This window comes from Scyliorhinus torazame, chromosome 2 (assembly GCF_047496885.1).
Source record: "Scyliorhinus torazame isolate Kashiwa2021f chromosome 2, sScyTor2.1, whole genome shotgun sequence".
NCBI classification, from domain to species: Eukaryota; Metazoa; Chordata; class Chondrichthyes; order Carcharhiniformes; family Scyliorhinidae; genus Scyliorhinus; species Scyliorhinus torazame.
This window is the reverse complement of record NC_092708.1, coordinates 200,445,771-200,458,715: the sequence shown is the minus strand read 5'-3', so window position 1 is coordinate 200,458,715 and position 12,945 is coordinate 200,445,771. Positions and strand designations below refer to the sequence as shown.

Below are 12,945 nucleotides of genomic sequence, written 5' to 3'. Positions count from 1 at the left end.
TTACTGACGGGGGTGGTGGACACGGGGTACTCGGCGATCACAATCTCAGACCATGCCCTGCACTGGGTTGACCTACAGGTTAGTAAAGACAGTAATCAGCGACCGCACTGTAGGTTAGACGAGGGGCTTTTAGCAGATGAGGAGGTGTACGGGTGGTTGAGGAAGTGTATTCAGAATTACCTGGAGGTCAATGACACGGGGGAAATCTTGGCAGTCTAAGAGGCATTGAAGGCGGTGGTTAGAGGGGAGGTGATCTCGATACGGGCCCACAGGGAGAAGGTGGACAGGACAGAGACGGACCAACTGGTGAAGGAGATACTACAGGTCGACAGGCGGTATGCGGAGACCCCAGAGGCAGGGCTTCCAAGGGAACGGCGGAGGCTACTGGTGGAGTTCGGCTTGTTAACCACAGGGAGGGCGGTGGAGCAGCTGAGAAAGGCGAGGGGGGCGATCTATGAGCATGGAGAGAAGGCCAGCAGAATGCTTGCACAGCAGCTTAGAAAGAGGGAGGCAGCCAGGGAGATAGGGAAAGTAAAGGATGGAGACGGGAACCTGGTGGGAGACTCAGCAGGGGTGAACAAGGCGTTTAAGGAGTTTTATAGTAGGCTGTACGGGTCGGAACCCCCACCTGGGCCGGAGGGGATGAGGCACTTCCTAGGGGGGCAGAATATCCCGAAGGTGGACGGGGAGCTGGCAGAAGGGCTGGGGTTCCCGATCGTGATCGAAGAGATAGCGGAGGAGCTGAAGGCCATGCAGTCGGGTAAAGCCCCGGGGCCGGATGGGTACCCAGCGGAGCTCTATAAAAAGTTCTCTGGGATATTGGGGCCACTGTTGATGAGGACATTCAATGAGGCAAGGAAAAGAGGGGTGCTTCCCCCGACAATGTCACAGGCCACGATCTCGCTGATCCTGAAGCGAGATAAGGATCCGGAGCTGTGTGGGTGCTACAGACCGATATCCCTATCAATGTGGATGCCAAACTGCTGGCCAAAATGTTGTCCTCCAGGATTGAAGACTGTGTTCCGGAGGTGATTGGGGAGGACCAGACGGGGTTCGTTAAGGGAAGGCGTTGGTGTCTAATGTAAGAAGGTTGCTAAATGCGATCATGATGCCCCCAGAAGGTAGAGAGGTGGAGGTAGTAGTCGCAATGGACGCAGAGAAGGCTTTTGATCGGGTAGAATGGGAATATTTGTGGGAGATGCTGGGACGGTTCAGATTTGGACGGGGCTTTATTGTCTGGGTCAGGCTACTGTATCAGGCTCCTGTGGTGAGCGTACGGACGAATAGGACGACATCGGACTATTTCAGGCTACATCGGGGGACGAGACAGGGGTGCCCCCTCTCCCCACTGTTGTTCGCGCTAGCTATAGAGCTGTTGGCAATTGGGCTGAGAGCCTCAAGGGGCTGGAAGGGGTTGGTCCGGGGGGAGTGGAGCACAGAGTCTCATTTTACGCCGATGACCTGCTCCTGTATGTGTCGTACCCAGTGGAGGGGATGGGAGAAATCATGAAGATTCTGGGGGAATTTCGCCGGTTTTCAGGGTACAAACTAAATATGGGGAAAAGTGAGATGTTTGTGGTCCAGGAGAGGCGACTGGGGGAACTGCCGTTTAGAGTGATGGGGGGAAGTTTTAGGTATCTAGGCATCCAAGTGGCGCGGGAATGGGAACGGTTGCACAAACTTAATCTCGCCCGTCTCGTAGACTAAATGAAGGACAATTTTCGGAGGTGGGACGCGCTCCTGTTGTCATTAGCTGGGAGGGTCCAGACGGTGAAGTTGGCGGTTCTTCCGAGATTCCTGTTTGTGTTCCAGTGTCTCCCCATCTTTATTCCGCAGTCCATTTTTAAACAGGTTAACAAAGTTATCATGGGCTTTGTATGGGCGGGTAAGATCCCGCGAGTGAAAAAGGGGATGCTTGAGCGGAGCCGGGGAGAAGGCGGGCTCGCGCTGTCAAACTTCAGTAACTATTATTGGGTGGCGAATATAGCCATGATCAGGAAGTGGGTGGTGGGGGGAGAATCGGCATGGGAGCGTATGGAGGCGGCTTCATGTAAGGGCACCAGCTTGGGGGCGTTGATAACGGCACCTCTGTAGATATTCTTACGGAGGGGTTCCCCAAACATACCTGCTGTTCTGGCTAGTTTGGAGCCTTTCCTGAGTGCCTCTATTTTGAGGCACTCTCTTGGCCTCCCTCATCCTCAGTCATGCTAACCTCTCTCAGTGGAGCTGCCGGCTGGACTTGGCTGCCAATCCTCTTATTGGCCCTCCCTGCTCCCTGCTGCACACGCCACCCTTAATTGGATGATGCGCGCAGAGGTTGCCCGCTAATTGGCCGCCTGCCAGAAGATCTCCCCCTGCTTGCTGACCTGGGTGAAGTCAGGATCAGAAATGGCGCCGGCATCTGAAACATCTACAATTGCTGGTGATTCTGATTTATGAACGCAAAGGAAGATTATCTCTTACTATATCTGAATGTGTTTTGAGTGTAGGATGATCACTGATTTAATCCAATCTGTTACAGCTTTGCAGTAATGAAGCAACCTGTATCTGTGAGGGCACCTGGGCGGGAACGGACTGCAGTATGTACGACCCAAAACGCAGTGAGGCAAAACCACCACCTGAAGGCCCGAAGGGTTTGTTTGATTTCACTCGCAGCCTCTCTGACTGTTGCTCTTGGTGTTTCTATTCTTTTTTGCATTCTCTTTGTTGCAGGGTGTTTAGCGTTTTAAATAAAACTCGGCATCTTCACAGTTTGGAACTCAAGTGGGCGACAAAGGCAAGGCAGCTGTCAAAAGAGAAATGTTGCCGTCTTTTGCATTTCTTTTTTATAAAAATCCACTGTTCTGTACATTCTCCTTTCCCTTCCTTTTAGTGTCTTTTCATTGTGGTTCTTTGAAAGGCTGTTAGCTAACCATTGCCACGGTTACTCCTCCCATTGCCACGGTTACTCCTCCCATTGCCACGGTTACTCCTCCCATTACTTTATATTGGCTGTCCAGGGAGGGGAGGGGAAGGACGCTTTTAGCTGGCTCAATAAGTAACTGGTCCAGTAGGTTTAATCATTGACCTTTGGCCTTCACCCTTCGCTCTCAACCATGTAAGAACTGGAACATTTCGTGGGCGGGGGGGGGGCGGATTTCTCTGGCCAGCCCCCCTGTGGTAAACCACTGTATTGCATTGTGTTGTTACATGCCTGGGCTTGTCCCGGCTGGCTCCACCTGTGGCTCCTCCCCTCGGGCTCATGTATAAAGGTGGCTACTCTCCACCCCCGCCCATGTTCGGGACCAGAGGCCAGGAGGCTTGCTGTTTAGTGTATTAAAGCCTCAGTTATGTTTATCACTCATCGTGTGTTTATTGAAGGCATATCAATTTAATACACTAAACTTCTAAGATGAACTCATCACTCAAGCCTGATCGCTTGGAGCTGGACCCACAGGCAGCCGACGCCGCGGAAACATTTGACCACTGGCTAAGCTGCTTCGAAGTGTACCTCGGATCCTTCACCGAAGACTTCACAGACCTCCAGAAGAAGCAGATCCTCCAAGCACGGGTGAGCTCACGAGTCTTTCTTCTCATCAGGGACACCCCCTTGTATGCGGAGGCAATAATGCTGCTGAAGGGACAATACGTGAAGTCCGTTAACGCGGTGTATGCTGGACACCTCCTTGCCACGAGACGGCAACGCCCTGGGGAATCACTTGCAGAATTCCTGCGTGCTCTGCGGGATCTCTGCCGGAACTGTGATTGCTGGCCGATATCGGCTACCCAGCACATGGAGCTGCTGATCAGGGATGCTGCTTGGGGCTGGTTTAGCACACTGGGCTAAATCGCTGGCTTTTAAAGCAGACCAAGGCAGGTCAACAGCACGGTTCAATTCCCGTACCAGCCTCCCCGAACAGGCGCCGGAATGTGGTGACTAGGGGCTTTTCACAGTAACTTCATTTGAAGCCTACTTGTGACAATAAGCAATTTTCATTTATGTCGCAGGCATGAAATCAAATTATGTCCGCCAGCGATTACTAGAAGGGGGTACACTCGGCCTCCCAGAGACAGTGCAACTCTTCAATTCGCTGGAGGTGGCCTTCCCAGAACATGGAGGCCTACACCTCCGACCACGTGGCACCTTCCTGGACCTCCTGGGCGCAGCCATCATCCGACCCGGGTGCGACGCAAGCCTGTGCCGCGCAGCGGCCCGCCATCGCCGGAGGCCCAGGTGCTACTTTTGCGGCCAGGGTAATCACCCCAGACAACGCTGTCCTGCAACCTGCAACAGGTGTGGGAGGAAGGGCCACTTTGCAAAAGCCTGCCAGGCCCGATCTCTCCCTAAAATGTGTAGGCCCAGCAGCGCTGCCTGCTGCCTATCGGGGTCGCCCCCAGCTGCCGCGCCACCCGCCTTGTGCGACCCATGGGCACCGCAATCTTCGCCGCCATCTTCAATTTTGTCCGCCACGTGTGACCCATGTAGGCCGCCATCTTTAACGCATCATCCAACCGCCACGCACGACCCATGGGTGCTGCCATCTTGGACGCCATCGCCGCTGCCACGCGCGACCCATGGGGGCCGCCATCTTGGACGCCATCGCCGATGCCACGCGCGACTAATGGGGGCCGCCATCGTGGGACCACTCCGCAGCCTTGCAGGAGCCCGGCTCACCCGACTGTACGCTGGCCGCCGCAACCTCCGACCGGCCTACCAACCGCCTTCCGAAGCTCGCCTCCATCACGCTCGACCAGTCCCGGCCACATCACCTCACGAAGTCTACGATGACCGTCCGGATCAACGGGCACGAGACGGCCTGTCTTTTCAACTCCGGGAGCACAGACAGCTTCCCTCCCAATCTTACCCGCGACCCAGAAAATCTCCCTGGCTTCCGGATCCCATGCAGTAGAAATCCGGGGGTACTGTGTCACGACCCTTACTGTACAAGGCGTAGAGTATGCTAACTTCAAACTCTACGTCCTTCCCCATCTCTGCGCTGCCCTATTACTGGGGCTCTGCTTCCAGTGCCACCTCCAAAGCCTTACTTTAAAGTTCGGTGAACCCCTGTCCCCCCTCACCGTCTGTAGCCTCGTGACCCTTAAGGTCGCCCCACCCTCGCTCTTCGCAAATCTCACCCCGGACTGTAAGCCCGTCGCTACTAGGAGCAGACGATACAGTGCCCGGGACAGGGCCTTTATCAGGTCGGAGGTCCAGCGACTCCTGCGAGAGGGGATCATTGAGGCTAGTACCAGTCCCTGGAGAGGGTGGTCGTCAAGACTGGGGAGAAGCACCGGATGGTCATCGATTACAGTCAGACCATCAACCGGTACACGCAGCTCGATGCGTACCCCCTCCCCCGCATATTCGACATGGTCAACCAGATTGCGCAGTATCGAGTCTTCTCCACAGTTGACTTGAAGTCCGTGTACCACCAGCTCCCTATCCACCCAGAGGACCGCGAATACGCTGCCTTCGAGGCAGATGGCCGCCTCTACCACTTCCTCAGGATCCCCTTTGGCGTCACCAATGGGGTCTCAGTCTTCCAAAGAGAAATGGACCGAATGGTTGCCCAGGATGGGCTGCGGGCCACGTTCCCGTACTTAGACAATGTCACCATCTGCGGCCACACCTGAACCTCACCTATAAAAAAGAAAAATGCGTTTTCCGCACAACCCGCCTAGCCATCCTCTGCTACGTCGTGGAACACGGAGTCCTAGGGCCCAACCCCGACCGCATGTGCCCCCTCCTGGAACTCCCCCTCCCCCACTGCCCCAAGGCCCAGAAGAGATGCCTGGGGTTCTTCTCGTACTATGCCCAGTGGGTCCCCAATTATGCGGACAAGACCCGTCCACTTATCAAATCCACCATTTTGTCCTGACGGCTGAGGCCCAACTTGCCTTCAATCGCATCAAGGCAGATATTGCCAAAGCCGCGATGCACGCTGTGGACGAGAACGTCTCATTCCAGGTGGAGAGCGATGCGTGGACTTTGCTCTGGCCGCTACCCTCAACCAGACGGGCAGGCCCGTGACTTTCTTCTCCCGTACCCTCTATGCCTCCGAAATTCGACACTATCTGTCAAAAAGGAAGCCCAGGCCATTGTAGAAGCTGTGCGACATTGGAGGCATTACCTGGCCGGCAGGCGATTCACTCTCCTCACTGACCAACGGTCGGTTGCCTTCATGTTCAATAACACACAACGGGGCAACATCAAGAATGACAAGATTCTGAGGTGGAGGATCGAGCTCACCGCCCACAACTACGATATCTTGTATCGACCTGGGAAGCTCAATGAGCCCCCAGATGCCCTATCCCGCGGTACATGTGCCAGCACACAAGTAGACCGACTCCGGGCCCTCCACAATGACCTCTGTCACTCGGGGGTCACCCGTTTTTTTCACTTCATCTAGGCTCACAACCTGCCTTATTCCATCGAGGAGGTCAGGACCGTGACCAGGGACTGCCAGGTCTGCGCGGAGTGCAAGCCGCTCTTCTATCGACCAGACAGAGCACATCTGGTAAAGGCCTCTCGCCCCTTTGAGCGCCTCAGCATCGATTTCGAAGGGTCCCTTAACTCCGCTGACCTAACGTGTACTTCCTCAATATTGTTGACGAGTACTCAAGATTCCCCTTCGCCATCCCGTGCCCTGACATGACCTCTGCCACCGTCATCAAGGCCCTGCACAGTCTTTTCCCTTTGTTCGGGTTCCCCGCCTACATCCATAGTGATCGGGGATCCTCCTTCATGAGCGACGAGTTGCGTCAGTTCCTGCTCAGTAAGGGCATCGCCTCCAGCAGGACGACCAGCTACAATGCCCGGGGAAACGGACAGGTGGAGAGGAAGAACGTGACAGTGTGGAAGGCCGTCCTGCTGGCCCTACGGTCTAGAAGTCTCCCAGTCTCCCACTGGCAGGAGGTCCTCTCCGATGCGCTCCATTCCATCCGGTCGCTCCTGTGTACTGCCACCAATGAGACTTCTCATGAGCGTCTGTTTGCTTTCCCCAGGAAGTCCACCTCCGTGGTCTCGCTCCCGTCCTGGCTGGCAGTCCCAGGGCCCGTCCTCCTCCGGAAACATGCGAGGAGCCATAAAACATGCCTACGTAGCACATCAGGACGGGCGACAGGACAGTCTCCCTTCGAGATTTGGCACCTGCAGGTTCCCCAGCGCCCATCACCACCACCCCCGACCCTACACTGTCTTCCCCCATCCCTGCCCACCTACCTGACAAACTAATACCCGCAGGCCCACCAGCAACCATCACCACCACCTCCGCCCATACACCGCCCCCCCCCCCCCTTCACCGACTCAACAACTGGGTGAAGAAGAGGACAACACGCTCCCGGACGTGCAGATCTTGACACCGGTTTCCACACCACAGCCGGGACTGAGGCGATCACGGCGGAAGATCAAGGCCCCCGACAGACTTGACCTTTAAGACCACTTCATCCCCGCCGGACTCTTTTTTTTAATTTTTTTAAAACGGGGTGAATGTGGTAAACCACTGTGTTGCATTGTGTTGTGTTGTACATGCCTGGGCTCGTCCCAGCTGACTCCGCCTGTGGCTCCTCCCCTCGGGCTCATGTATAAAGGTGGCTAGTCTCCGCCTCCGCCCCAGTTCGGGACCAGAGGCCAGGAGGCTTGCTGTGTTGTGTATTAAAGCCTCAGTTACATTCATCATTCGTCGTGTGTTTATTGATGGCATATCACCCCCACAGCTTGTCTTCTGGAACCAGCTTGCTACAGGCCGCCGACAGGATCCTCTAGTCACGGTTTCTCTAGTTGGCTTGCCTGTCCCGCCATGGCGGGGCAGCCTTTTGGCGGGACCGGACGATTCTGCCAGCAGGAAGGGCCGGAAAATCCAGCGCTTTGTGTGCAGAGTCGAACTGCCCGAACCTGCCCTCCTCCGCCTCCAGACAGGCCGATCCTCCCCTCAGGAGAAGACCCTCAATCCGAGCAAAACATTCCCATGACCCAGCAATTCAAACCCGTCGGCAGCTCACTGCAAGTATGGCCCCACTTACATTTCTGTCACACTTCTCACCATCTGGAAAGCCTCTCCAAGAGCTTAATGTTTGGGATGGAAACGCCACAAGGAAGAATATGGAAAACTGGATAAGATGGAGAGCAGGATCCTGAGATATTTGAAAGCAGAGGCAAGTTAGAGGAAAGCAGCAAGAGCATTTAAGAGTCATGGGGTACAGTGGACTGTGGCATTTTGATTAAGTTGAAGCTTATGGACATTTGAGAAATCACCCTTCAAAGCATTGTGCCTTGCTAGAGATAGATCAAAAGTGATCAATAGAATTGAATAAAGACAATTTAACATGTTTGAGCATTGATTTTCACCAAGGTCTTGAGGGTTCAGTGAAGGTAAATGCATTGAATAACGAGGGTGATTAGAAGAGGAGGTCGGGCAGTGAGTAAAGAGGAAGAGGCATTGAATTAAATTAATTTGAGAAGTTTGAGCATTGAATTGCACAAGATTCAACAGAAAAATATCTAAGTTCATTTATGCCGGGTTTTTCAGGAATGTTTCCCGCCGGCTCTGCTGGCGAATTCCCCACCTCTATCCAATAACAGAGCACAATTCTCCCAAAAGGGAAGAAAGTCCCCTGGCAAGCCCGTTTAGCCGCCTTTTCCCTGGCACTCACAGTGCCGAGATACACATGGCTATTCAACGTGGCTCACATTGAATAAGGGGCCTAAACGGGGAACGCATGGCCGAGGCTGCACATTAACCCCATTTTGTACAGTGGGGAGCTCCACTTGCCGGAACTCCCCATGGTCGTGAGAGATTGGCGGCCCAATCCAAAAATTCCCCGGAACCGCCAACCCCTCCCCCACACAGCCCAAACGCACTACGGCAGGGTACCTGGCGCCCCCAACACCCGCGCCAGGCAACAGAGGCCCAATCATGCATGTGCAGAAATACCAGCTTGGCACTCCTGGCACCATGGCAGTGCCTATGCCAGCTGGTAGTGCCACCTGGGCATCTTGGCAGTGCCAGGTTGCCGTTCAGATGGTACTACTAGGGTGCCAGGCTGGCATTGCCAAGGTGTCAGGGCTGGCACTGCCAGGTGCCCAGGTGGCACCAGCAGTGGCAAGGCACCACCCTGCCCAAAAGGCATGCAGTGGGGGTCTCTGATGAGACTCCCATGAGTGCCGTTCCGGCTGGTCCCCATTTGTGGGCACCAGTGCTGAACTGCGCTCGCCCTGGGTCTCTGAGGAGAAAGGGGTTGAATCCCAAAGCCTCAGGAATTAGGGTGAGGCTTACTGCCTTCCTCAAATATCCAGATTTGCCAAAAAGGGATCCCACCCATTGTGGGCGGGATTCACATCGCAACGTCTCGCGAGATCGCGCTGAATCTCGCAAGGCGTTGCAAGCTGGGTAGATCCTGGGAGCGGGTTCTTCCGAATTTCAACGGCCATACTGCGCCACGACGAGCTGCTTTTCGAGGCTGTTGGATTGCGGCCTTTGGGCCCTGGGAGTTTCTCACCGGTTTAGCCCACACTTAGAATTTATTCCAGCACTGGGGAACTGCACTCAAGCGATCAGGCCGCCATTTAGAAAGGGTGCTTCAATTGTTAAGCGAGCTTCTGGGTCCCCCACACCCGTCCACCCATGGGCCATGTCACACACATGGGCACTATCCCACACCACCCGAGGACACCCCGCCATGGGATCCCTGGGAGCCCCCCTCTTGAAGCCCCCTGACAGCACCCTTCCCTTCCCACCCATCACCCTCTAACCACCCTACTAGCCTGCCCTGCACCCCTCCCACCCTTCAAACCCCCTGCCCACCCTCCTTTCATGGGCATGATCCCTCTCGGGCCCTGACCCTTGGTAGTACCACCCAGGCGCCCTTGCTCTGGCACCTGGGCAATGCTCCAGCCAGCTTGGCAATGTCATCCAGGCACTTGGCAGTTCCAGGGTGGCAGTGCCAAGGTGCTAGCTGGGAAGTGCCAAGGTGCCCATGTTCCAGGGGGAGGGCCATCCAACACTATCCCTTACCGCCCAGGGGTATCCTATGGCCCCGGTGCACCCCCTTTTCCACAGGTTGTCGTTCCGCCTAGTCCACATTATTGTGGACCAGCACGAGGCTGGTGAATCAAGGGTGGCCAGTATATCCCGGATAGGTAGGCCTTCAGTAGGTCCCACCCCTTTCGGCCGGAGTTCCGATTCCGACGCCTGGCGGGACACTTGGTTGTATCCTGCAAGGAGTGGAGGCTGACAGGAGGCTTCACCGGCAGTGTTGTGCTCTAGCTCGAGCGCACAAGGCCAGAGAACCGCATTGAGTTCTTTATTAACGGTATTGAGTAAAGAAGAGGATTGGATGGGATTAGATATTGAATAAGAGCAGGACTCAATGAGGTGGACATTGTATAATAAGGAGACCCAAATATCAGGACGTTGCCTGTGAGTGCACCAGCATCTCCAGCCCAGGTGGCTGAGGCCTACCAACCTAAATTCACCTAAAGGTCAGTAAGGCTGACTGCAAGGATCAGAATATTGAGGTTCAGGATTTGTCTCAGCCAAGCCACTATTAAAGCAGGAAAGGAAATACATCTAACCACAGCCTCCCAGGTATTTGGATTAGGAACAGATTACATTTTTACACACAATTACTCTTGAAATTAATACGATTCGCAACACAGAACGTCAGCTGTCACTGATTCATTAACCATACAGTAAATAATTATACACTTAGCTGTGTACACAACTGAACCTTGTGATTTTTAGTTGTGGAATTCAAATATGTTCTGGTTCTAAGCTCGTAAAACAAGGTCGATCAGACCTTCTTTCTCAGACAGGAGCCTCCCAATAGCTCCCCCCAAATGATCGAGCCAGCTGTATAATTTAAGAATCAAAGTTCCCTCCTAAACATACAAGCAGCTCAAGCCATGGTGCTAACATCTGAGGGGATGGACAGTAATGAAATTGGGCTGAAGACATGGGAGCTCAATTTTATTTCCTTGCAAGCTCTTTCTTCATTGTAACATTTCATTTTGAACAGATACCCCACTGGGTACTTATAGGATGATGCTTTGCTGCCAGTACATTTCTAAAGAGGAAAGGTTTCCAAGGATATGCAGAAAAGCAGGGGAGTGGGACTAAAAGGGAAACTCTTTCAAAAGGGCTGGCACAGCCATGATGGACTGAATGGCTTCCTGGTTCTTCTATGATTCTCGCCGATGATTGAGCCGAGTACAGATGAGCAGACGGTTAGCACCATGATTGAATGCAGGAGATATAAAATGGCACTAGACCTCTATCAGTGATGCTGTTGGGTGATAAGGTTGGTGGGTCAACAAGATAAGGTCACAGCCTGATCGCACTAGGATTCATGAGCTATATCTCTAATGGCCACCTCAGCCACTTGCACAGGGTAAAGGGGCAGATTCACCGGAAGATGGAATGCTCACCTCACCTTCACATCAGGGCATCTGGCTTTCAAAATGGAGCTGTGGCCTGGCTGGCAGCAAACACATTTCCCAGCAGCCCACTCTTCTTGAGTCCGTCATTACAATGGTCGTAAACTAGAGAGGTGATGCCGCACCCAAGCAAAGAAGAGCCAGAACCCCCCCCCCCCCCCCCCCCCAAAGTCAGGCTCTCTTCTAACGTGAGCTGGACCAGAGAGAGAGGCAGGGCATATTGGCATGCCGTCCCTCCTAGTTCACAAAGAGAGTGAGTCCAATGAGGAGGGAGGGAGTGGGGAGAAGGGGGCAGATCAGTAACCGGTACCACCCAGCGGACTTTGTACATACCGCAAACCTATGAAGGGGTGAGCTGATTTTGTCTGATAACACTACATCACTGATTCAAATAAGTTTTTGTTTGATAGCATGCGTTGTATCTGGCATGCTAGGGGGCAGAATCAAGGGTGCCATAGCTAGCAAAGGACTATGAGGGCACAAACGAAAATGTGTAATTGGTGAATCTCAAGCATCAGGGGGGCAGGGCATGGGGAATACAAAAGTAGTGATTAAGCCATTAATAATGTTACAGATGTATGATATGCAGTAACAGAGGTTCAGTGATGGATTGTATAAAAAATATTGGATAGCAGGAAAAAATTATCATGCTGCCATTTAATCAGTGGTAATCGCTGACCTAATTTTCTAGATCAACTGAACTTCCCCAAGATTAATTACAGGCTTGAACTTTTTATCTGCAATTTTAAAGGAGAAGTCGATCGTTCTTTGAGTTAAGCTATTTTGCACAGTTTTTGTTGCAAAGCTTCGGGCTCTTGAGGATACTGATGGAGTGGTCTGGAATTGATCATTTCATAGAATCACAGAATGATACACCTCTTGAGGCCATTTGGCTCATTGTTCCTGTGCTGGACCTTTGAATGAGCTATTCAATTAGTCCGAGAACCCCTGCCTTTTTATCCCATAGCTCCACAAATTCCTCCCTCACATTCCAGAGCGGAACAACTCAATGTGTAAAGAAGCTCCTCCTGCCTTTTTGTTTGCCACTTATCTGAAATCTGTGTGCCATTCTGCCTGCTCTATCGCCTAATTGAATCTCTCACAAACCTTTGTGAATTTGAATACCTCAAAATTTCTCCTTAACCTTCTCTACTCAAAGAGGAAATCTCAATTTGAAATACAGCATCGGGTAGGGAACAGCTTGATAGCCAATAAAGCTGTCCACAAGTGTTTGAAACATTCCCACCCCTCGCACTGTGCATAAAAAGATTTTAGGAAAGCTCTTTATTGATGTGATTAATGTTTCTCTACTTAAAAAGTACAGAAAGGTAATGTGCCCTGCTACAAACATGCATACGAATTAGGAGCAGAAGTAGGTCACTCAGCCTGTCGAGCCTATGTTGCCGTTCAATACGATCATGGCTGATCTATTGTAATCTCAATCCCACATTCTTACCCAACCCTGATGACCTTTCACCCTCAAGGATTAACCTCAGAAGGGTTATATTAGTGGTTCCCACACTAACATGCCT

General features: G+C 53.0%; 1 protein-coding gene across 4 annotated transcripts in view; it reads left to right on the top strand.

Annotated features, from left to right (window-relative positions):
• Window positions 1-12,945, top strand: part of LOC140395135 (disintegrin and metalloproteinase domain-containing protein 23-like) — a 256,264-nt gene that overhangs the window by 216,002 nt on the left and 27,317 nt on the right. For all 4 annotated transcript variants that reach the window (XM_072482631.1, XM_072482614.1, XM_072482622.1 and 1 more), the window contains one exon: window positions 2,522-2,633. In XM_072482631.1, coding sequence (XP_072338732.1) covers window positions 2,522-2,633 — 112 coding nt within the window. The remainder of the gene's footprint in view (window positions 1-2,521; window positions 2,634-12,945) is intronic.